This window comes from Suillus paluster (genome assembly GCF_016628075.1).
Source record: "Suillus paluster strain FC165 chromosome Unknown EDB91scaffold_8, whole genome shotgun sequence".
NCBI classification, from domain to species: domain Eukaryota; kingdom Fungi; phylum Basidiomycota; class Agaricomycetes; order Boletales; family Suillaceae; genus Suillus; species Suillus paluster.
The window spans coordinates 871,436-893,090 of NW_024537568.1; the positions used below are offsets into that span (position 1 = coordinate 871,436).

A 21,655-nucleotide genomic window follows, 5' to 3' on the forward strand; every position below is an offset into this window, starting at 1 on the left:
AACTTTTCGTGACCACTTTGGCATCTAGGCGAGTTTCCGTAGTGGGCAGACGGCAAATGTGAGAGGCGAAGCTGAGTTCGGACTGTCCGGGGTTGTTTAGGTACAATGTATACCTCACATCTTGCTTGTATTGCTATCTCCTCTTTCAATATGACACAAATGATGATTCTGGAATGGATGAATTGTCGAGAGAAGGACCTGCGCTACGACTTATCCGTCTTATTTTCCCTCTAACTTGATCTCGTGAACATCCTATGGCATTTTATTGTTTTGTCTTCATCACGGTTTATCACGTGACGTTTGCAGAAACTGCTTGAGGGCTATCTTATGGCATGTACAGATTTCAAGTTGACGCGAACCTCCAGAACGCATCCAGCAACTCCAGCAAACGCAAGGCCCTTGCAGTCTCCGGGAAGCCATCCAAGACTGGCGACACGTTTGCAGTCAAACATCTCATTGTCGTCGGTGTGTTATTCAGGTGGAATATCAAACTTACACCGACAATATTACAGATAATACAACCTCAGTGTAATAAAAAATCGCGAGATACTAAGCGCTCTAATCAGTCAATGAGGCGCCTATAGACGGGGCAGACATCATCCAAGATAGTTGATGCACTGGATTTTCATCGCTTTTCAAAATTCCGGCATTGCCTCCTGCTGCCCCATCATATTTGTCCAAGATAAGTGCGAATACCTCGGCTGCACCGCTCATATGCAAAATTCGTGAGATGCCTGCATGTAGAGTGATGAAATGTGGGTTAGGTAACGGCAAGTCTCGTGTAGGGGTAGCGTGATTCCGGAAGGTGATCGTCCTACCGAGGAGCTCGCGAGGGTGTATCCACAGCCCGCCGTCAACCTCCTTAACTACGTACTCGTTTTCTCGCTGGAGCGCTGATCAATATGAGGCATTGCTAGGACGAGAGCCTGCAGGCTCACCTCCATCCGTTCGAGATATACTTTCAGCATGTTAAAAACAGTGTGGACATTGGGTTCGAGCATCATGCCGTTGGAAGGATCGTCTACAAGCCTTTTCCATATTTTGAATAATTTCTTCGGACATTCCTGAGTAATGTCGAATGATATTCCACGTTGCAGCCGCTGGATGGGCCTGCGTAATCCAACTTGAGGGTCAGAATTAATGCTGACTTGGCAAAGAAATGCTTACCCGTTCCATACTGAAAACACCGACGACCCGTTTCAGGATGTGCGCTCCTCTCAAGGTTACCCAACCCTGATTGCCACCTGACAGCCCTGTGATCTCCATCCCACACACCGGTAACAACACACCAAGAACCGTCTCGTCGATTAACCTATTGGAGTCAACGCCAAAAGCCACTTTTCCATCAGTAGGACGTACGTCACTCCTGAATCGTTCCGGATTGGCACTTACAAGGTTGCCATAAGTGTCGTCAATAGTCTGACCAGAAATCGGGTCTGATGGCTGGTGAGATCCAGCGGTGGCTACCAAGGAGAAATCGCATTGGTAGTATTCGTGACAGACATTAGCATCCAAGTTCTAACTTACATGGCTATAGCAGATACATGAACCAAGTCCTCGCGAGGTCAGCTTGCTCGTGGGCCTCCGGACACGCGCAAATAGCACACGGTATAACGTTCGGAGCTCTCACCACCAGTTTCGCGAGCGTTGCTCAGCATCGCGTCTAGAACCCTGGATGCGTTCACACTTGGTGGAGTTTTGATCCACCTGTCTTGCTTCGTCACTAGCTGCTTTATTAGATGACAATTGTCGTATACGATGTCAGGGTGGATGGTTACCAGTTTGTAGGCTCTGGAACGACTGTCTTCCTTCCCTTTGTCTGGCAAAAGCCTTGGATCATGATGAAAGTAGATAAAGCACCTTCAACGCGATTAGTATAAGTAAGACCTATGGTGCATCAAGCAGCATATATTTATATATTCAATCAAGACTATGATATGTATATAAAATGTTTGAAGCAAGAGAATCCAGAGAGATGAAAGCAGAGATGTAAGAGAGCGATCCGGACAACGAAAGTACAAAGAAATTACGAGTAGGGAAAGTCGACTTTTGAGATGGAGACGTGTAATTGATTTGATGGTGCGGTATACAAAAAGAACAGGACTAGGAAAACCATAGCAGCGAAAAGGAACCCCTGCAAGGAGCTACGCGGGGGAGAACAATTAATACGAGCACCATCTAACCCTGGTCGTGGGACTCTCAAAATGATTAACGAAGTGAAGGCCTGAGTGTCTCTGTGGTGAGATTCTATATCTCCAGCGGCTCGTGAGACCTGGCTTCTAGTCCATTGCCACGTGCTTGGTCTGAATTCGTGCCACGACGCAATCCAAAGCCGCCTACGCCAGGGCCTCGTGGTTGTCTGACAACACTACTACTACCTTCATTAAAACCACCACCATTCATGTTTCCAGTGACACTGGATGGCAAGCTGGGAACCGGCGGAATGGCAGAACTGCCAAAGTTGCCAAAGAGCGAGCCGAAACCACCCGGAGAGCGGCGAGAAGGGGAAGCAATCGTTGCGTAGCCTTCCCTGATATTGCCGTTTGAGGCACGAGTGGCAAGGCGGGGAGCTTGAGTGTGCAAAGTTTTCATATCGGGCATGGACTTTTTCATGCGTAAAGTGCTTGCAAGCTGCGATTGTGAGGAAGTTGCAGAGAGATATGCCGATGGGGCACGCGACAGGGTCGCAGCCTGGACCCGTTGAGTCTGTGAATTGAATGATCAGGGACTGGAATGCTTGGCATGTAGGGAAGTACCCACCCTGTTAGGATCGATGCGAGTTACGACGGCGTACCTTTCATCGCCTTCTCCGACCGAATAGTGATACACGCCCAACTTCTGAGCAATCAAATGAACTACCCTCCTTTGCTTTGGTGAGAGGGTCCTCGAGAAAGCGAGCTCATCCCTCATTCTGTCGTCCTTAAAAAGTAAAATGCGAGAATAGATTTCCAAAGTTGAAGGATCGTTGAGATCCAGTTCATTAGAGGCCGAAGACTTCTCCGACGGATTTGGTGTCGCGGGGGCAATTGGAGGGGACGCGGCGGGGTTGAAGGGCTGAGAAATTGGAAGATGAGGCATAGGCGGAGGTGAGTACTGTGGCTGTTGATAGGCACCAGAAGAGAAGGATCGCTGTGGGGTGAAAGCGGGGGCTGTGACGGGACCGAAATCATCGTATGCTTGGTGAACTGCCTGTTGTTGCTCCTTTTCGAGTTGCATGGAGCGCATGCGCCTGATAGCCTTTTCTCTTTCAATGCGTTCTTTTTCACCGGCTTGAAGGACTTTCTTGTACTCGACGCGAAGTTTACGACCTTGGACATCGAATCCATTCAAAGCGGCCACAACTGCGTCAGCGTCTGCGGCCTGACGGAAATTAGCAAAAGCGAGACCACGGAATGAGCCTTGTTGATCCAGATGATAGTTAAACGCGTAGGGAGTAGGGATGGACAAAGATGCCTAAAATAAAGTCATTAGTCAAATTTATTATAACTGGCTTCATGATGAACTGACGATAATATCTAGGAGAGTCTCACGCTTGACGTTGAAAGGAATGTTCTTGACGACGATGGCGGTTGGTATAACCTCATCGTCAGCATTTTGGATAGGCGTCGAGGGAGCTAGAGCAGAGGCGGCGAGATGACCCAAAGGAGGAGAACTACCCGAGGAAGAGAAATCTGAGTTATTGTGAGGAGAAAGCGAGCGATTGTCGGGGATGACCATTGAATTGTCGAGCCATTGCTATAAGATATAATGATTTTAAGATTACACGGTCAGAAAACGAAATTCACGCACGGTGGGAAGACCAGCACGTATACCAGGCTTCATCTTAAGAGGAGATGGACTCATTCCTAGTGGATTATACTGGCCCGAGAAACCTGAAAGTTGCTGGTTCGGTTGGAACTGATACTGCTGCCTGTTTGTTGGGTCATAATCGTAATTGTCATGGAGGCGTTGAGATTGCGGGTTAAGAGATAAAGAGCCGATGTCGGGAGTTGGAGAGCTGGTCATGATGGATTGAAAACAAGAATTGGATTGACCGTTGACCTTCTCTTAGTGATAAACCAGTCGTAACGGCAGCTTGAAAAAAAACGAGGCGAACAGACAAAAAGCGTACAAGTAACACAAGGATGATGAACGCCGAAAATAAGGCTCGTGGCCAAACCAGAACACACCTCACGCCACCCTGATTTCAATATCACTATACACGTTTCTACTACAAAGTATATATACCTCTACCTTCTCATTAACCACACAGCAGTCAGGCTGTACCGACCATACGAACATCAGACGGATTCCACGGTCTAGACGTCTACAGCCCAGTTCAGCCAACAAAGACCCTTAGAAGTAAAGATTGACAAACCGGCATGGTCGTAATATTCGTGCTTCTTTCGCTTCTCTATCAATGGACAAGTTTCAACTTCATCCTGCTACAAAAAAAAAAACACATCAATGAATTTGCATTCAAAAGTCGGAGCCGCGCTCTATGGTTAGTTTACATCAAATGACTTGATGAATAAGTCACTTTCAGGTTGCAACCTTGGCGCGGATTTCAGATCCGGGCGCTGTGCGTGACCATGCATGGACGGAACTGATCCTCCAGCAACAGTCCACCTGATCCGACGAACCAATCTGGCAAGGCAGGCTATCTAAATAAATCATCAGCACAAACGGGCAATCGATGCTGTCGAAATCAACCAGGGTATGACATGCGAGGGAAGTTTCACTACACATAGCACACAAGCAGCTCCTCACATGATCGATCAGCGCTCCCTTAGATGGCGGCTCACTTGAGACCTTTTTGCTGTTTGCGCTTTCCCAGAACGCCTGAACAAACGTGCGTGTCCGGGAAACCATATCGTTGGACCAACAAAATAAAACTTGTAAAGGTCAGCACGATGAAATCACATGGGCGAGACACACCATTATGTATGGTGGGGACCATTTAGACGCTCGTGGCAACCGCAGCAAAGGCGGCTGATGGGGTCGCATGAAACCCTTGAGGGTAACTTGGGGCGCGACGGAAAAAGTGATAGGCGGTGAGATAACCAGAGATAGTTCGTCGTACCATGAGGACACACGAAGGACCATTTTAAGAGGGCGAAGATTGACCACATTAAATAATAGTTTGTTGTCATGACTGGACGTAAATCTAGATCAACCGACTTCGAACTGATCTGCGGTGGATACAAACAATATGCATCAAGCATCTTTGCATTTACATACCCATAAATGCATCTTGAGCACCAGTCTCAATAAAAACAGTAGAATACACTCAGCCCAGCCCAGCTAAGCTTCAACCATCCAGCTCTTCCCATATGAATTACACCAAGTTACAGACATATTGCTGCAGGCTTTGGCAGCGCGATCAGACTGTCCACATCCACTAGCACCGTGATGCCGCTTGAATGATCCCAGGGGCCCCGGATGTGCTTCCCTGATATGGGTGATGTTGTCGGAGTAGATGATGCAGACCTGTAAGTATTTACAATCTCTACATCCAGTGGTGGCAGATCAGGGAATGCGAGCCGTACTGGATCTACGTGACGTGTACGGGGTTGGGGCATGGGTCTATGAGCGAGGGTAACGTCGGGCTGGAAGGAGGGACAAGGAAGGGAAGGGAGGGTGTGCTTTGGAGTCCAGCGTGGTGGTAGAGCACCCTGCACTAGACGGAGGGAAGAAGGAGGTGGGCGACGAGGACCGCGGGGCATGATGAAAGCGAATGTGAAGACAATAATGTTTCAGACTACAGTCGAGTCGATTGTTAAGATCGTCGAACACAAAAGAGGGAGTGACAACGAACCAAGCGTCTTTATACTGGTCACAATTCACCAAGCAGCTATAGTGTGTGGTGGATATTACAGTAAATGTCAAAAACACAAGCACAGAGAATAAAGGATACACGAGTTTATGGTGAGCGAGTACAAGCCGAGTATCCACACGTAAAAGGTCAATGGCAAAGTTGCAAAAGGCTGTGTATGTTGAGGTGGCACTCCAAGGCACTGATGGATTGATCCCATCCATCCAATCATAGAATCACAAGGATAAATATACATTGAGAAGGACGAATCATCGCCATCTACAAATGTGCGAGTCCGAAAACACTACGGTCGATGTATGGAATAACAAAAGCCGACCAATCAAAGCGAAAGACCATGACAAGAGGACTGTCACGTAGCGGTCTCAATCGGGCGGTAGTGTTTCATTAGTTGAACTTTGAAAGCTATAAAAGGAGGATGAGGAACTGTAATCTTGCATGTTAAAAGCCAACTGACACTCAGGCTGATTCCATAGCCCTGCAGCGTCACCATTAAGCGGCGAAGCATTGTTGGGTTCTAAAACAGGTAAGAAAAGGTACGCTGCGAAGTCTCACAACTGACCTCCTAGTAGCGATTGTAATGACAGTAATACTGTTTGCACGCTATACACGGCGGACCACTTGTCCTGGACGAATTTTGAGCGTTGTATATCATAGACAAGAAAATGTGGCAAACCTGCAAGATGTCAAGGCAGATAGCGCCGCCTACGATGTCCACATTAGGGTGATAACAGGGAGTGTCGAACTTGATCGTGGGTGCTGTGTATGGGTAATTGCTGGGGAATGAAATAGAGATCCGGAATGATAGTCCAGCATAAACCTAGGCGGTAATTAGCACTGAATGTCATGACCTCACATATGTGCGACGTACAGTCCCAGCTGGGCCCTCTATCGTGCCCAGCCATTCGAACAAGTTTGCATCACTTTTTGGGAAGGCAGACTAAGCGGTATATAAGAGAGCAGCACGGGGAAAATACCAGAATCACTCACGATACCAGGAGATGATGACATCTAGGAAGCGCTGTGAGTTTAATGAAAAGGCATGACTATTCCAAGTACTCACCATCAAGGTCATGAGCTCGTTGCTCAGACTGTGAAATGACGGTCAGCATAGATGTTGGCTTGACAGGTGGCGGCAGACAGACCGTTTGGTCACGCTACCAGGACCGTCAGGTGCTGAGCCAGACACGGCGGTTTTTTGGGAGGTTCTGGAAGGAGCAAGGGCTGAAGTGATCTGGTCCATAGTGTCTAAGCTTGCAGATGAGAGACGGCGGCGAAAGTACAAATGAAAGATAAGAACTGCAAGTTGTTGCAAGTTCAAGTACAAGTGGACGCGCCCCGTCACGTGCAGTCATTATGGAAATTTACACAAGAAAAAACAATGACAAACCATAACCTAATATTCTGAGTTTGAATTAAACAATTGTGGGAAATTATATCGGCAAGAACGGCTGCGCTTAGCTTCTCCTGCTCGCACATGAGCCAGTGCGTAGCTCTGTAACTTATACTTCAACGTCGTCAACGGTACACACGATGTCGAGCAACTTTGCGCCGACGCCCGCAGAGCTTGCACTCGTAAATCAGATATTCGCTCAAGCCGATACCCAGAAAATCGGAATTCTCACTGGTGACGTCGCCGTAAAGGTCTTCCAGGGTGCTAAACTACCACCGACCGTCTTGGGCGAGATTTGGAGTATTGCAGATGATGATAACAATGGATTTTTGACAAAGAAGGGTGTTTCAATTGCGGTCCGTCTGATGGGCCATGCGCAGAAAGGCCACAAGGTCGACAAGTCTCTTGTCAACAAACGTGAGATTCACTGCTCTTTCACCTTAACACATTACTGATATTACCCCCTTAGCCGGACCATTAGCCAATATCGAAGGCGTGCAAACGCCTTTGATTCCACAAGGCACTGGTGCATCAATACCGAAGTCACCGCCTCCTGGTTTACCTCCATTGACTCCTCAAGACAAGGCCAAATTCACCCGGATATTTCAGGGTTGTGGGCCCGTCAAGGGTCTTCTCAATGGTATGTCAATCCAATTGCACATAGCAGGTGTTAATTGTCTTCTGTCATCTAAGGCGAGAAAGCGCGCGACGTATTCGTCAAATCCAAACTCTCTGTGGACAAATTATCTCAAATATGGTGTGTCATGAAGTATCTTTTGACTTTGACAAGTATCTCATGCCGTCACAGGACTTTATGTGACACACAAGACCGAGGCGCGCTCGACGCAACCGACTTTACCATAGCCATGTACCTAATTCAAGCCTCCATGTCCGGCCAACTTTCGTCTATTCCGACTTCCATTTCACCCAGCCTGTACGAGCAGGCTGGTGGGGTTTCCGTTCATGCGACTGGTGGTAGCGCCAATTTCAGCAGCCCGGGCTTTCCACAAGTACCGAGGCAGAATGCTGTGCAGCCGCAGCTGACAGGACAGGCGTCTCCGGCTCCTCCCCTTCCTAATAGACGCCTTGGACCCAGCAAGCTTGCCCCAACTATACCTGCATTCCCTGGTGTTCCTCCTCAACCCACCGGTCAATGGGATGTCACTGCGGCTGAGAAGGCCAGTGCAGACAGCTTCTTCGACACATTGGACCTTCAGCGCAGAGGGTACATCGAAGGTGACGTTGCAGTGCCATTCATGCTCCAATCCAAGTTGCCAGAAGATGTCTTGGCCCAAATCTGGTCTGTAATCATCTAGTGTCTGTCTTGGTCCGTCTTGTTGCTCATTTTGAGATTGCAGGGACCTCGCAGATATTAGTAATGACGGCCGTCTAACCCGCGACGGATTCGCAGTCGCGATGCACCTTATCCAGGGCAACATCTCAGGCAAAGATGTCCCTAGTACGTTGCCTCTGACCCTTATACCTCCATCGATGCGTGCAGCGCGATCTGCTGCCGCCTCGGCGTTTCACAAACCTGAACCAGTGCGCGATCTCCTTTGGGACGATTCGCCTCCGCCGTCGGCGACCACCTCGCAGCCTCCAACAAGCATCTTGCAGCCCCAGACCACGGGTACCCCACTCTCTCCGCGGTCTGTGCCTCGTCCCATACCACCCTCACAGGATCCCTTTGGCTCGTCTGCAGCTACATCTCGTGCGTTGCTTGGAGCCGTCGTCTTCGGCATCTACTGACATCTAAACGACAGCATCGAACAGGAATTTCCTTGATGATGAGGATATACACCCGTCACCCGCTTTTCACGATCAGTCTGCGGAAATTGGGAACGTGCAGAATCAATTTAATTCCACAACCAGATCTCTGCAGACGACAAAGGCTGAGCGAGAGTCTCTCGAGAGCACGCTTGCTAGTCAGGCGGCGCAGCTTTCAGCTCTTCAGACTCAGCTTGCTTCTGCCAAGGCATCTTATGAGACGGAGACTTCGCTTTTGAACACGCTTCGTGATCGTCACGCAGCTCAGACCGCCGACATTCAGAGAGTTAGGGAAGAACTCATCAGGGGCGAGAGCGATCTCAGCGCTGTCCGAGTGGAGAAAGCGGAAATTGAAGGGTCTTTCTTGCGTGACAAGGAAGAGGTTCGAGACCTGAACAGGCGCATGGCGGAGGTTACGACGCAAATCGCTGTTGTGAAGCAGGAAGTCGAAAAGACGAAGAAAGACGCGAAACAACAGAAAGGTCTTCTTGCGATTGCCAAAAAGCAACTCGTAGCCAAGGAGTCGGAGAAACTCAAGGTGGACAGGGAGCTAGAAGAGGCACAGCAAGATCTTACCGACACCATCAAGGAGAGAGAAGAAGCGGAGGCCGATGTCGAGAACACTGTGAATACGCTTTCGCAGGCAGCCTTGGGGCGTTCGAAGTCACCGGACTCGGTTGCTTTCGCAGCTGCTCATCCTTTACCAGTTACACCTGATATGACGGGGGCTACGAGCCCTATCAGTGTCAAGAGTAACAATCCCTTCGACAGGTTTGCAAAGTCCTCGGGGGCATCGACTCCTCGATCTCAGTCGCCGTTCCCGCCTTTCTCTAACGCTTCTTATGCTCCACCCCCTGGCCTTCCATCGCCGCCCGGTCTCTCTGCCCCAGCTACCACAGTTACAACGGAAGCCGGGTCATTCGACTTTTCGCAGGCATTCGAAGAAGAACCCGCGCAACAGACCGACAATGCGCCTGATACAGATAGTTCTGAATTCGTCGTTGTAACCCCTCGCCCGAATGACGCGCCATACTTTTTGAATGACGTCGTGTCGTCACCCACGAGCGATGAACATTTCACCACCCCTCCAACCAGCATCACACCAGTCAATCACGACACCAGTGCAAACGTTTCATCTCTCGATAGCGTTGCGGCGCACTTCCCCGCCATTGATGATTTCAATACTCAGCACTCTGTACCCGAGGAGGGGGAGAAGGAGACAGACTTGTCGACAGATCTCCAGGAATTAGAAGTGAATGAGACCGAGAGTGAAAGTGAAAGTGAGGACAGCCACGAGTCGGAAGCTGTCCACCGCCCGACAGAGTCTGCCAAGGAGGTTTCTCCCTCCGAAGAAACGATATCCTCAAAGGCACCGACCTCTTTCGATGACATTTTTGGAGTCAACACCGATGCCCCCGAGCAAGTCCCCACTTCCAGCAGCGCAACTCAGTCAGACACTGCCGCCCCCTCGCACACTGCCACATCTCTGGTAGATGCCTTTGGCGTTCCTTTCTCAGAGCCGCTCGAAGTCACTCAGTCACAGCTCTCTCAACCCTCTGGCACAAGCGGTTTGAATAGTTTCGACGAGGCACTTGGCAAGATTTCAAACAGCAGTTCCACGCAGCCGGGTTCCGCCTTCTCCTTCGATTCCAACTTCGAGGATAATTTTGACTTTGGGACAGCGATGGCGTCATCTTCTACGTTCCCACCACCCCCCACCGGTTCGGTACCCGCGAATGGCAAGCCCGCAACGACCACAAACGTGGTTGCGCCTGCGAATGGGGCGCCTGATTTCTTCACTCAGCCTGCGAGTAACGGAACACCAGCCACTCCGAAAGCAGCTACAGCACAGCCGGTAGCCCCGGTCTCATTTGATGAAGTCTTCTCATCGGGCCCCTGGAATGCCCAAAGCAATGCTCCCCAGCCTGAGAAGGCAGAATCGAAACAATTGGACGCGGGGAGCATAAGCTTCCAAGATGCATTCGGAGGCGTCGATGTCTCTCAAGCCCTGTCGCTAGATAATTCCTTCTCATCTCGCACTTCAAAAGCATTCACATCCTCGGCGTCGCATTCGACCGAGGGTGGTAAACCCTTCCCAAATGTCTCGCCTCCCGCGTCCCCGCGAGGGTCAACCTCCCCCCGTGTCACGACATTACGATCTAGTTCCCCACAACGACGTGCCGTATCGCCACCGCCACGGGCTATTTCTCCGAAGATGCAGCGACCATCGAATTCTTCTACAACCAGGGAAGCTGCTCATGAGAAGCCTGCACCACCTCCGCGGCACTCTAAGCTCAGTGTAGGTCCTATCTTTGCTTTGCATGGTACCTTATTGATAATCGGTGCCTCATAGATCCGCCTTCCATTTGGCAAGAAAAAGAAACAGGACTCAGCAGTGCCACCCATTCCCCCATCGAATATGTCACGTAATTTGACTGTTGCAGAGGAGTCTAACGTAACGCCTGGCGTTGAAGACGACGTGGAACCTGTGAAGCAGTTGTCTGCTATGGGCTTCAGTCGGACTCAAGCGGTTGCGGCGCTGGAAGCACACGATTATGACGTACAGAGAGCATTGAATAGCTTATTGGGAGCGCAATAGGGGGAGGGGGCCGACGACGAACGTGATATCTTATCGTTTGATTTTACACCTGTAATATTTCGCGTGATCTTTCATTTTCAGACAACAGAACGTACTTTGGGAACACACATGCACATTCTTTACTATTCATTCCATTTCATCCCCTCGTCATTCCAGAAATATCTGACTCATAAGGAGCAGATCAGGGTCCAGCAGAGCCAACGCGGAACAATACCATTCCTTTTTGCCGCCTTTCTTAGGGTCTGTTTGACGGGTCGGCGCCGAGGCGTTTTACTTGACATGATTCATCGCCGGGCCTCGAGTGTGATTGATTCGACCCTGCAGAAGTTTGTTGTATTCCCACCCGGATTCAGTCGACCCGCTTTATGAGAATGTCTGGGTGCTCAACGTCAAGTTTTTGTTCTTCATGCGGTATTATAAATTGGAACAAGGGAGGATGTTGTAGAGAACTGCGCAGTAAGTCACCGACAGGGGGTTGTGGATAGTTGGAATTTAGGTTGACGTTGTTGATTAACCGAATCTTGGTACCTTGAATACACGCACTACTACTTCCGTGAGCGGGGAGACTGCAAAACCAAGTTATTGGTTAACTTGTCAAAAAAATTTGGTGGACCTATATAATCGTCTTCCAACTGTTCCACATTCCGGATAGAAATTATCGAATCATCGTCCCCCCCATGCCCGCATTCGATTTGATTGTGGTGGGCTCCGGAGGTGGTCCCGACGAAACCAACCTATCAGGGTGAGTCTCCTGTCCGCTTCTTTCCTTCTTGACTAGAACACCGCCGAACGTTAGGTATCTGCTCAAGCCTTGCGACGCTGCTTGGGATAATGGTATGATTGCGCTGGAGGCGGGTGCGTCAGTTCGTACAACCGTGTCTCGCGACCACTGGCTCACGCTCTCACCGCCAGGGTCCGGACTTGGCGCGCTCAGACATATCATGAAGGGCGACCCAAACATCTTCGGAGAACGTCCACCGGATGCAGATTCGACATCTTTTACTCCTCTCACGGTATATTCAAATGTCAAGTCAGTGACTTCCACCTGTACCCACCTCACGACCCGTAATTAAACTTGATTCTGCAGGTGCTTTCTCCTTACACACGCACATCTGGACCATATAGGCAGTCTTGTGATGGCCGCAGGAACGCTTGGCGGTGTCAGTAAGCGTATATATGGCTCACCTCAGACTCTCAGAGATCTGGAGACTGTCTTCTCTGGAAGGGTATGGCCAAGATTAGCAACCTATGATGAGAATGACCCATTAATCCGATTGGTGTATAACGCGTAAGTCTCTCATCCCACGTGTCTATCTAGTCATCTCCCTCAAATTTGCCATGCCCGCTTGGCAGCCTCCATTCAGACGGCAAATACAAGGTCATCTTCCCCAATGTCTCCGTCCGCATCATGGCTATCAGCCACGGGACAAATGACTGTGGCTCATACGACGATTCGTGCTTCTTCGTCCGACACGACCCCTCGAAACATGAGTTCCTCTTCTTCGGTGATGTCGAGCCCGACAGCATCGCTATGAAGCCGAAGAACATCACTGTCTGGCGCGCAGCAGCTCCAAAGATACCGCACGACCTGTCTACCATCTTCATCGAGTGTTCATATCAAGCAGGGCGGCCGGACGGGGAATTGTGGGGTCATCTCAGCCCCTGTCATCTGGTACAGGAGCTGGTCACGCTAGCAACAGAGGTCGTTATGGCCCGGAAAGCACCCAAATCACGCTCAGGATTAAGACCGCGAAAGAAGCAGCGGAATGACGCGATCTCACCTGAAGCCCTCCACTGGCGCACTCGAGGGGGTTAGAGTGTACATTATGCACTGCAAAGAGCAATTCTCAACAGAACGACCGATCAGCCACGTTATTGGTGACCAGTGTCGCGAGCTACTCGCACCGCACCAACTAGGGGTCGAACTACTCACCGCAGACCAAGGCATGAAGATTGGTGCGTTCAATCGTCCTATCGGCTCGGCGGATCTACTAACTTATGCTTCATCAAGTGATCTAAACCTTATCTTCAACTTTTCTTATTTGTTCGATTATTCGTTGAGCCATATATATTAGGAGGAATCCGCTGATACCATACCATCCCCACCGTGTGTATACTTAACCACTGTAGCCTTAATTTCCACTTCGCAGTTGCTGTTTTTGTCACAAGATTCACTCATGGATACCATCCTACGATCGATTTGTACCTTTTGACGCATCTTGTACCTTGAAGCCCTCTCGCCTCTCTCCTCAAACGCTACGTACTGGCTTTAGATTCCCTCACGTATGCACTTGCACGATCCAAGCACGAAATCCAAGATCATGACGATAACATAAAGATCACCTGCAAACAGCAAAAAGGGAATATACAGGAACAAGGTAAAGAACAGGAAGGAAAAAATAAGAGCCAATTTGTACTGAGCATAAAGACCCGTCCTTAGTGCATACGTATGAAGATATCTATAATGCGTGACATCATAAGTGCAAAAGGTCAATCATATTCGGTCGTTTCGTGAGCAGGCTATGACGATGCGTAGAGCTTGACAACGCCGTCTGCGCCTGCACTTGCCATGAAGGGTAATGAAGGGTGGAACTCGACGTCGAGAATGCCCTCTTTGGCCTTTTCCCGATGTGTCGTGATCTCCTGCGTGCAGGTCCGCGAACCGAGGAGATCCCAGAAGCGGATCGAGCAATCATGTGAACCAGACACGAGGGAGAATCCAGCTGCGTCGATCGACAGCGATGTTACGCCGTCAAGATGAGCTGGCATGGTGTGCGTACATTGTCCTTCGTGCGCGGTCAGCGAGTGCGAAGAAGTGCAGTTGGTAACGTACCTGACAGTATGTCGAATATACGGATGAACTTGTCCTCGTGGGCAGTGACTAGGAACGACATCGTTGGGTGCGAGACAATGCGGTTCACCTGAGTCGCAGGGGTGCCATCTTGATGCAAAACGTAATCAGCGATCGCCGTTGGAAACCACACGAATCGAAACACGTACCATAGGTGGCATCAGTCGCCAATCTCGACACCTCTCTTCCAGTCTCGATATCGAACACTTTTACCACCGCGTTCTGGAATGCCACTGCCACCTTTTTCAAGTCAGACTTGATCGCCTCAACCGCAGTGGCTCCTGGATCTTTCTCTTTCTCCTTTTCTTCCTCTTCATCCCCTTCATGGTCTAAGCCGTAATAACCCCATGACAATCTCAAGCTCGTGCGACCTTCTATGGCTCCGCTTACATCCCACACCTTTATCGAGCCCTCGGCACCGCAGCTCACCAACGCATTCTCATCCCTCACAAGGGCAAGGTCCCAGACGGCATCGGTGTGTCCCACCAGCTCGCCGCGTGCGGATGTGTCGTCGTATGGCGCATATGTCGTGTGCGATGGTGAGGGCAGCGCCCAGATCCGGATGCTTGAGTCGAGCGATGCGCTGTAGATGAGATGCTTAGAAGGGGAATGCACGAGACGCGTTATTGCGGCAGAGTGGCCACGCAGCGTAAGTTGGGGCTCGAAATCGGTAGTGGGACGAGTACTAGAAGAGGGTTAGTCTCATGATGACTGCTGCGAGAAAGGATGGGACTAACGCAGAAGATGCTAGACTCGCGACATCCATGCGCCAGATTTTCACTGTACAGTCATCCCCACCGGTTGCAAGACATAGTTCCGTGGGGTGGAATGCAAGTGCACGCACTGCATCCAGATGGCTGAGAGTTATTATTAGTGACAGAGACCTCGAGTGAAAGAGCTACACACTTTCTTAATGTTCGCTTAGCCTTCCATATCTTTCCGCCGTCGCCTTCGCCCTCCTCAACTCCAACACCGACACTCTCCACCTCATCTTCATCTTCTCCGACATCCTCACCCTCGCCTTCGCCTTCCTCGTCATCACGCCACCGCTGCATCTTCATGTGCTGCTCATACGACGACCGCAACTTCTCTCGCCACTCACCCTGATCATCGGGACGGAAGATCGCCGTCAAATGGCGCGATGTCTCAGTATCCGGAGTTGGCGCTCCCTCTTTCTCCGGAGGCGGCTGTGGTGCTGTCTGCGGGGGCACCTGCTGTGGCGGAAGCTGCTGAGGCTGGGGTGGTTGAGGTGGTTGAGACCTTTCTTGGCTCTGCATCTGCTGCTGCTGCGGTTGCTGCTGCTGGAACATGCCCGCACCAACATTCAGTGGACTACCCCGTTCCAATGGTCCGGTCGATGCTGGCCCACTTCCAGGGCCCGACATCGAACCCACACCACCACTTAGCATCGGGAAGTCTTTATTCCCTGGTCCGCCAATGACTGTGACCCCAGGCCCAGAATCTGGCAATTGTTTACGAGGCCGACCATTGTAGATCGGCTCGAAGGTTTGGCTTGGTGCTGTTGGGTTCACAAGTCCTGATGAGATCAGCGGACGATTCGGGAGTGGGTTCATTGCTTGCGGAGAGGTGAGGTATGAGATTTCCTGCAAACATCTGAAGGAGATCGTGAGCTTATGCAAAGTGCGCCAGAAAGATGAAAAGAAAACGAACTGCTTGAGGTAGTCTCTGCTCCGTGCGCGGCTCTTCGGGTCGCGTCCTGGTGGCGGCTTACCAACGGACCCGACGGATGGCAGGCCTGTGCTCCAATTCATACTCGTACCGGGCCACGAGGGCTGTCGTGCAGCAGGTGCAGAGGTCCCGTTCGGGGCACGTTCGGAGGGCAAAGGGGAATCTGTGGCAGGTGCTCCAACGTCAAATACGGTACCAAAATAAGTTGCAGCCAAGAACTTGAAAACACGCACCATCACTATGTGGTGAGCTGCCACTGCTCCCATCCTTATGGCTCTGAGTATCATCTTTTGCGCCTTGCTGCTGGAGCGCGGCTAATTTTGACGACTGAACGGTGCCACTGGGCGCAGTTAACTGCTTTGAGCTATTTCACAGCGTAATGAAGAACGCATGGCATGTCGATAAAAAGAGGGAAGCGGCACGCATGAGTAGGCTGGCACGGGCAGGAGGACAACACGAACCGTTCCATACGAAGAGCATACTCGAGCATTTTTATGCGACGCATAAGGTCGAGTTTGACATTTTCGAATGAGCGTCGCTCGCCCTCGAGGAGAGCTATACGAGCCTGTTGTGAACCATTGTGAGAAGGGATACGCGACACGTCGAAAACATATCAAGGAAACCCGCAATGAATGCTAGTATACAGACTGAACGCATTTTTGTACGAAAAGCCCGAAAGTAAAAAGTGACACGCGTGGTGGGACGCATCTGCACATAGGAATAAGGAGGGCACTTACCCTCATTTCAGCTCTCTCAATCTCCCACTCGTTTCTATCACGCTCATAACGACGCCATTCTGTCTGCAAAAAGTGCAAGACGCTGGAAAGATTGAAGTCCTGACCATTCTGCGGGGGTGGTGGTGGGATGCCCTGAGACTGTCCAGGCTGACCCTGAGGTTGTTGCTGGCCAATGGAACCCTGCTGCTGTTGGCCACCCTGATTTTGCTGGGGCTGGGGCACCTGCAAGGTGCCGAGCATAGGGATTTGGATTGTCTGTGGATGGTGAATGTTGGGCGTTGATGAGATTGTTTGTGTACTGTGGTTGTTCTGGTGGTATAATGCAGTCAAAGCGTCACGCTGTTGTGAGCTGTTGCTGCTGTTATTTTGCGGTAGAAGACCGTTAGGAGGAGGAGATTTTGAAGTGGCAAGGTTACTGATCCGTGAGCTTGTGAGCATATCGGTGGTTGTGGTTCCTGCTTCTAATGTTTGTGATCAACAAACAACCGCTAACGACGAGCTCAACGTCGACGACAACGACGACAGCGAAGGCGACGACAATGGAAGTACGGAGAAAGGCGAGTAAGTACACGAAGCACTTCTTTTCAATTTCACCGATTCACAAAACGTTTTACATAGCACTAACGCCGTGTAATTCAAACATCCGACCTTTCGGGGGTTTCAATCATTATCTTACTGAGAACAACGTCAATTCAACCATGAGCGTTGGACAACCCAAGTTGACGTTAACAAGACCCTGTTAACCAAAATCAGCCCAGGGATGCATCGATGCACTGTGCTTTCCGAGTCTCCGACCCAATTCATGGGCGCTTCGTACAGCCCCCGTGTGACGCATGAAAGCTCCAATTTCCGACGGACCTTCTGACTGGATGGCGTCGCTCTCACCCTTTGATGCTAAACAGGGAAGCCCTAAAAGCCCAAGCCCAAAGGTTGCCTTGAGACACTGAAGAACAATGTCATCTTCTAGAGCATCTGATTGCGAGGAGCCTTCTGCTCCCTCCTTTCCTGCCTCTGAACCATGCAACTCGGTGCAAGAACCATGTCGGGTCTTGGCCCATAAGTGGTCATACGTGATTTTAAGTCGACCGCTGCTTCCCACATGTATAAAAGCTAAGCAGGAGGACCTCAATAATGACAAAGGAAGGGGGAGCAAGAGACTCAGGGCAGCAAGGAACAAATAGGGACCTTACAAGTCAATTGATTCATGATTGCATCTAAGACTGGATGGATTGGCCTTCATTCTTCCGAGTTGGAGCATATAATCAGGGAAGATTGATCATACAAGAGATGTTAAGTGATTGGGTTAGTTGAAGACGGTGTGTCATCCGAAACTTGTCCAAAACCTTCTATTTCTTTCCTGACCTAAAGAAAAGATCAGTCAGATAACGAGATAAAGACTGTACTCTACGCACTTCTTGATTCCGCCGCCAGGAGCACCACCTATCGAGACTATAAGCCTATCCTGATAGAAGCACTACAAGGTTTTGAATACTCACCCTTGACAGCTACAAATTGATAGATCTCTTTGATTAGATATGCTCATTGCACTTGTTGAAAGCTGAAACGTACCTTTATCCCTCGCAACCTTCAAAGCAGCTTCTTCGGCCTTCTTCCTCTCCTTGAAGGCCTTATCATCTTCATCTTCATCCTTATGATCCTTCTTTGGCGCCTAGCGAAAAGCATGGTTTAGTCACTCAATTTCGAGGCGGTGAAAGAACTGACCTTCAAAGGCTTCAGCTTTCCACCTTGTCTCGACATCGATAAACCTGAGAGACTGCGGAAGACTTGTTCACAAAGCTAGCTGATCGACCTGATTTGGCAACCCTTCGCGCCGGTTCACCACAACGTGCCGAGTCGCCGAGTCATCGATCGCAGCTGCAGGCAGGGAACGCTTCTTGTTTAAATATTGTTCACTACTTTTTAAGAAGGAGAACAGTAGAAGGTTCATCCTGGTTCATCTTGAACAATTATCTTCTTTCACCCAGGTGACGCCAGAAGTACCAGGACCCAGGTACCGTCCCAGGTACTAGGTCCCAGGGGATATTACATAAGCATCTATCCCCGAAGATAAACACCTTCCATTTGCGTATACAATAGGTTTTCTAGACAACAACTTTGAACAAAAGGACAAGCAATGATTACAATATATATGATCTCGGTGCTCTGCTCTCGTATCTTCAACCTGTACTCCTTCGACTGTGTCGATCTCTTTTGTCGCGAGCGACATTTTTTCTTTTATTTTTTTCACCGTCACTCACTTTCAGCTCGAGCAATTCACTCGACAGTGTTTTAATATCACTCATTTTTCGGAGGGCTTCAGATTTATCTAAACATGTTATTCGTTAAGGTCTTTTCGACCGTCGTACTGGCAGGCTCAGTTGCGGCCGTCCCCTTTCGCGTTCTACGCCCTCAGAGCAAGCGAGACGTTGACCCTACGCTAGTCCCGTCTTTCGGCTGGCCATCCGGTGTCAATCCAGATGGTGAGTACAAAAATAATATTGCACTTCAACTCCGTGCACTGACATGTTTATGGAGGCACGGGAAATTGTGATGGTGCTGTGAACGGTACTAATGGGAAGCCTATCGAGGTACCTTGCCAATGCCCGCCAAATTCAACGTTCTTCCTTACTGTGAGTCTTCGTATAATCAGCGTTTGTGTTGCCTCCTGCTGATCACTGACTTCTGCTGTAGGCTCTTAATAGGAAACGTTGCAGCGGGTTTTGTGACAACAAATCCCACCGTGAAGCTCTCTTTCCCAACGGACAACAGCACTGCGTCTCAGAACGCTCGTTTAAATGCAGCAGCAGTTACTCTGCAAAACCTCGAAGGTCCCGGCATCGGTTGCCCCATTTCTTCTACCACTTTTTCTGCGCAGCAGAAAGCGATCAATGCAGAGACGTCTACCTCCGGGTCTTCAAGTCCTACACCAGTAACCTCTACGGCTGTGTCCACAACCCCTGTGTCTCCAAGTGCTATTCCCACAATGTCTACAATCACGTCAACCACATCCATGGATTGCAGCATTCCAACGAGCACCGCTTCAACCAACAGTTCCGTAACGCCTACAGATGAACAGATTGCTACTCTTGCTCCGCCGCTTGGGTGGCAATCGGGAATCAACCCAGATGGTAAAGAGCAATTGTGCGATATATTCAAATACATACGAAGCTCACGTATTGCTAGGCACTGGCAATTGCGATGGTGCAGTCAATGGTACAAACGGAAAACCAATACTCATCCCATGCCAATGTCCCCCCGATCAGACGCATTACATTGCGGTATGTTGCTCCTTTCATATCCAGTCACTCTCAGGGAATAATATTTTTCTAGAACCTGACAGCGAATATTCGCGCGGGCCACGTCATCCTGAACCCAACAGTGCTCCTCACGTTCCCAACCGATAACAGTACGGCCTCGCAAAATGCGCGTCTGAACGCTGCTGCTGTTACGATACAGAACTTGAATGGTGCTGGGAAGGGCTGTCCGATTGTGGCCACCACGTTCAATGCACAACAGAAGGCGATTAATGCCGAAAGTACTTCTTGAGAAATATTAACGTCCTAAATGCCCCGCGGTTCCGGAAACCGATGTATTGTTTTTTTGTATCGATATTTATCTTGTAGCAAATAGCACGTCTTCGTCAGGCTCCTGCCTTGAGTGCGAGGGAGCGACTGGTCGTGAGCCTAAAAGAACATAAGTTTGTTCTCTTTTATTTCCATCATTAGAAACCCGCAAGGGTCTGCAACCGCTGTCCTGGTTGTAGACCACACAGTTGAGAGGTATACTCAATTGAATCTGCAGAGAACAGATGCGGCGGGGAATTTGAGGGTGAGAAGTAGATTGTATGAACCATACTATAAGTATCTGTGTTTTAGGAACCCCGGAACAACAGTAGCCCTGTTATGAATAGTGACAAGTTACAACGGAATCATGGACCGGAATTTGAGATGCTGAAGGGTCTCTGATCTGAACGCGTAACATGTGCGCATCCCTCCGCAACAAAAGATCTGTTAACTTAAATGCTATCCCCCCGGCATGCTCCCAACTACCATCTGTACCAGACACAATATTTCTGGTTTGCCCCCACAATTTGGGAGGCCGTGATGCAGTTCTTATTGTCGTGAGGCAACACAGAATGAGGGATGCTCTAGATATCTTGGGTTGAAGGTGAGGGTCACGAACAGTGTCACGAGGAGATGTGCAGGGAGTATGGCTTTGAATTGACCCCCATCCAAAAGGAAGCGGAACAAAAGAGGCAAGCAGAGCATGACAGGTGAGCCTTTATAGATCAGTCATCCTCAGCCTGGCCCTCAGCTCACCCTCAGCCAGTCGGGCTGATGGTTGGACCGAGGCTCAGGGCTTCAGGCCTCAGGTGATAGTTGACCAGTTGCTAGCGCAACTCGCCCTATTGCAAAGTCCGTATCGAGTCAGTGATGTTCTTCCCGCATTTGAGTTACAAGATTCCCCTTCCCTTGTCGGCGGTCGCCAGCGCCTTGTTAATACATATTATGTTCGTTTTGTTGTTTGCGCCAATGCCTGTAATCAACTGAGCCGTTGAGGCGTTTTCATTTCAGTCCATGGCACCTGAGGCCGAGGCCTGATATCCGAGTCCGGGGCGGTAGTACATTACTGTGTATGTAGTGCAGTGCTTGAGATTTGCATTGCATAGAGTGGAAGCTCAAGAGTCTGGGCGACTCTGGACGTACTAATCATATTTGACTCACAGCTTCCGTATTCCGCTCCGACCAAGTGTAGGTGATGATCGATAATCAACTTGGGAGTCAACCAACCGCATTATCCAGCTAAT

At 49.8% G+C, this 21,655-nt stretch overlaps 10 protein-coding genes across 10 annotated transcripts; 3 read left to right on the top strand and 7 right to left on the bottom strand.

Annotated features, from left to right (window-relative positions):
• Positions 1-750: 750 nt before the first annotated feature.
• On the bottom strand, positions 751-2,043 carry EDB91DRAFT_834792 (uncharacterized protein). The gene is made up of 7 exons (XM_041328556.1): positions 1,779-2,043; positions 1,631-1,723; positions 1,528-1,531; positions 1,393-1,463; positions 1,168-1,312; positions 939-1,110; positions 751-885 (listed from the first exon to the last, which is right to left on the bottom strand). Exons 1-6 carry the CDS (start codon positions 1,838-1,840, stop codon positions 970-972), a joined length of 516 nt encoding a protein of 171 aa, XP_041181130.1. The 5' UTR covers positions 1,841-2,043; the 3' UTR covers positions 751-885; positions 939-969.
• On the bottom strand, positions 1,891-4,163 carry EDB91DRAFT_1112557 (uncharacterized protein). The gene is made up of 4 exons (XM_041317814.1): positions 3,790-4,163; positions 3,508-3,735; positions 2,761-3,453; positions 1,891-2,706 (listed from the first exon to the last, which is right to left on the bottom strand). The coding sequence occupies exons 1-4, from the start codon at positions 4,003-4,005 to the stop codon at positions 2,248-2,250; spliced, it is 1,596 nt and encodes a 531-aa protein (XP_041181131.1). The 5' UTR covers positions 4,006-4,163; the 3' UTR covers positions 1,891-2,247.
• Positions 4,164-5,327: 1,164 nt separating this feature from the next.
• EDB91DRAFT_1047164 (uncharacterized protein) lies at positions 5,328-5,705 on the bottom strand (the record flags this gene model as incomplete). Its single annotated transcript, XM_041313307.1, has 1 exon — positions 5,328-5,705. The coding sequence occupies one exon, from the start codon at positions 5,703-5,705 to the stop codon at positions 5,328-5,330; it is 378 nt and encodes a 125-aa protein (XP_041181132.1).
• A 258-nt stretch (positions 5,706-5,963) lies between these two features.
• Positions 5,964-7,169, bottom strand: EDB91DRAFT_834685 (ubiquitin-conjugating enzyme/RWD-like protein). The gene is made up of 8 exons (XM_041328555.1): positions 6,958-7,169; positions 6,876-6,903; positions 6,803-6,823; positions 6,684-6,752; positions 6,489-6,632; positions 6,375-6,438; positions 6,270-6,329; positions 5,964-6,217 (listed from the first exon to the last, which is right to left on the bottom strand). Exons 1-8 carry the CDS (start codon positions 7,053-7,055, stop codon positions 6,165-6,167), a joined length of 537 nt encoding a protein of 178 aa, XP_041181133.1. The 5' UTR covers positions 7,056-7,169; the 3' UTR covers positions 5,964-6,164.
• A 103-nt stretch (positions 7,170-7,272) lies between these two features.
• Positions 7,273-11,893, top strand: EDB91DRAFT_1112566 (uncharacterized protein). Its single transcript, XM_041317815.1, has 7 exons — positions 7,273-7,622; positions 7,675-7,845; positions 7,899-7,962; positions 8,014-8,505; positions 8,564-8,916; positions 8,969-11,271; positions 11,326-11,893. Exons 1-7 carry the CDS (start codon positions 7,346-7,348, stop codon positions 11,569-11,571), a joined length of 3,906 nt encoding a protein of 1,301 aa, XP_041181134.1. The 5' UTR covers positions 7,273-7,345; the 3' UTR covers positions 11,572-11,893.
• Positions 11,894-12,094: 201 nt separating this feature from the next.
• EDB91DRAFT_1334487 (cyclic-AMP phosphodiesterase) lies at positions 12,095-13,801 on the top strand (the record flags this gene model as incomplete). Its single annotated transcript, XM_041325452.1, has 6 exons — positions 12,095-12,313; positions 12,368-12,601; positions 12,659-12,859; positions 12,925-13,382; positions 13,426-13,527; positions 13,722-13,801. Exons 1-6 carry the CDS (start codon positions 12,249-12,251, stop codon positions 13,799-13,801), a joined length of 1,140 nt encoding a protein of 379 aa, XP_041181135.1. The 5' UTR covers positions 12,095-12,248.
• Positions 13,802-13,880: 79 nt separating this feature from the next.
• Positions 13,881-17,409, bottom strand: EDB91DRAFT_1112570 (WD40-repeat-containing domain protein). The gene is made up of 9 exons (XM_041317816.1): positions 16,849-17,409; positions 16,573-16,676; positions 16,345-16,475; positions 16,094-16,274; positions 15,329-16,036; positions 15,160-15,279; positions 14,572-15,107; positions 14,405-14,512; positions 13,881-14,357 (listed from the first exon to the last, which is right to left on the bottom strand). Exons 1-9 carry the CDS (start codon positions 17,284-17,286, stop codon positions 14,092-14,094), a joined length of 2,592 nt encoding a protein of 863 aa, XP_041181136.1. The 5' UTR covers positions 17,287-17,409; the 3' UTR covers positions 13,881-14,091.
• Positions 17,410-17,976: 567 nt separating this feature from the next.
• Positions 17,977-18,900, bottom strand: EDB91DRAFT_1112575 (translation machinery associated TMA7). The gene is made up of 5 exons (XM_041317817.1): positions 18,571-18,900; positions 18,418-18,517; positions 18,345-18,353; positions 18,261-18,288; positions 17,977-18,210 (listed from the first exon to the last, which is right to left on the bottom strand). The coding sequence occupies exons 1-5, from the start codon at positions 18,604-18,606 to the stop codon at positions 18,195-18,197; spliced, it is 189 nt and encodes a 62-aa protein (XP_041181137.1). The 5' UTR covers positions 18,607-18,900; the 3' UTR covers positions 17,977-18,194.
• Positions 18,901-18,956: 56 nt separating this feature from the next.
• EDB91DRAFT_1112577 (uncharacterized protein) lies at positions 18,957-20,658 on the top strand. The gene is made up of 5 exons (XM_041317818.1): positions 18,957-19,328; positions 19,384-19,465; positions 19,540-19,976; positions 20,032-20,126; positions 20,179-20,658. Exons 1-5 carry the CDS (start codon positions 19,181-19,183, stop codon positions 20,392-20,394), a joined length of 978 nt encoding a protein of 325 aa, XP_041181138.1. The 5' UTR covers positions 18,957-19,180; the 3' UTR covers positions 20,395-20,658.
• Positions 20,659-20,669: 11 nt separating this feature from the next.
• Positions 20,670-21,553, bottom strand: EDB91DRAFT_1112584 (uncharacterized protein). Its single transcript, XM_041317819.1, has 2 exons — positions 21,087-21,553; positions 20,670-21,015 (listed from the first exon to the last, which is right to left on the bottom strand). The coding sequence occupies exons 1-2, from the start codon at positions 21,114-21,116 to the stop codon at positions 20,749-20,751; spliced, it is 297 nt and encodes a 98-aa protein (XP_041181139.1). The 5' UTR covers positions 21,117-21,553; the 3' UTR covers positions 20,670-20,748.
• Positions 21,554-21,655: the final 102 nt, after the last annotated feature.

Bases quoted from the DNA above. Each gene is read 5' to 3' on its own strand.
- EDB91DRAFT_834792 (XM_041328556.1), bottom strand. From the start codon at position 1,840: ATGATCCAAGGCTTTTGCCAGACAAAGGGAAGGAAGACAGTCGTTCCA. The intron at 1,724-1,778 runs GTAACCATCCAC...TAAAGCAGCTAG, and splicing joins GTTCCAGAGCCTACAAACTG to TGACGAAGCAAGACAGGTGG. The intron at 1,111-1,167 runs GTAAGCATTTCT...TGGATTACGCAG, and splicing joins GTGTTTTCAGTATGGAACGG to GCCCATCCAGCGGCTGCAAC.
- EDB91DRAFT_1112557 (XM_041317814.1), bottom strand. From the start codon at position 4,005: ATGACCAGCTCTCCAACTCCCGACATCGGCTCTTTATCTCTTAACCCG. The intron at 3,454-3,507 runs GTCAGTTCATCA...ACTTTATTTTAG, and splicing joins AGACTCTCCTAGATATTATC to GCATCTTTGTCCATCCCTAC. The intron at 2,707-2,760 runs GTGGGTACTTCC...TTCAATTCACAG, and splicing joins CTCGCATCGATCCTAACAGG to ACTCAACGGGTCCAGGCTGC.
- EDB91DRAFT_834685 (XM_041328555.1), bottom strand. From the start codon at position 7,055: ATGGACCAGATCACTTCAGCCCTTGCTCCTTCCAGAACCTCCCAAAAA. The intron at 6,904-6,957 runs GTCTGTCTGCCG...GTCATTTCACAG, and splicing joins CCTGGTAGCGTGACCAAACG to TCTGAGCAACGAGCTCATGA. The intron at 6,753-6,802 runs GTGAGTGATTCT...TATACCGCTTAG, and splicing joins TGTCATCATCTCCTGGTATC to TCTGCCTTCCCAAAAAGTGA.
- EDB91DRAFT_1112566 (XM_041317815.1), top strand. From the start codon at position 7,346: ATGTCGAGCAACTTTGCGCCGACGCCCGCAGAGCTTGCACTCGTAAAT. The intron at 8,506-8,563 runs GTCTGTAATCAT...TTGAGATTGCAG, and splicing joins GATGTCTTGGCCCAAATCTG to GGACCTCGCAGATATTAGTA. The intron at 8,917-8,968 runs GTGCGTTGCTTG...TCTAAACGACAG, and splicing joins CTCGTCTGCAGCTACATCTC to CATCGAACAGGAATTTCCTT.
- EDB91DRAFT_1112570 (XM_041317816.1), bottom strand. From the start codon at position 17,286: ATGCTCACAAGCTCACGGATCAGTAACCTTGCCACTTCAAAATCTCCT. The intron at 16,677-16,848 runs GTAAGTGCCCTC...GGTTCACAACAG, and splicing joins TTGAGAGAGCTGAAATGAGG to GCTCGTATAGCTCTCCTCGA. The intron at 14,513-14,571 runs GTACGTGTTTCG...TTTTGCATCAAG, and splicing joins GGCGACTGATGCCACCTATG to ATGGCACCCCTGCGACTCAG.
- EDB91DRAFT_1112575 (XM_041317817.1), bottom strand. From the start codon at position 18,606: ATGTCGAGACAAGGTGGAAAGCTGAAGCCTTTGAAG. The intron at 18,518-18,570 runs GTCAGTTCTTTC...GCTTTTCGCTAG, and splicing joins GAAAGCTGAAGCCTTTGAAG to GCGCCAAAGAAGGATCATAA.
- EDB91DRAFT_1112577 (XM_041317818.1), top strand. From the start codon at position 19,181: ATGTTATTCGTTAAGGTCTTTTCGACCGTCGTACTGGCAGGCTCAGTT. The intron at 19,329-19,383 runs GTGAGTACAAAA...ATGTTTATGGAG, and splicing joins ATCCGGTGTCAATCCAGATG to GCACGGGAAATTGTGATGGT. The intron at 19,977-20,031 runs GTAAAGAGCAAT...ACGTATTGCTAG, and splicing joins ATCGGGAATCAACCCAGATG to GCACTGGCAATTGCGATGGT.
- EDB91DRAFT_1112584 (XM_041317819.1), bottom strand. From the start codon at position 21,116: ATGCTCTGCTTGCCTCTTTTGTTCCGCTTC. The intron at 21,016-21,086 runs CTTTTGGATGGG...CGTGACCCTCAC, and splicing joins TGCCTCTTTTGTTCCGCTTC to CTTCAACCCAAGATATCTAG.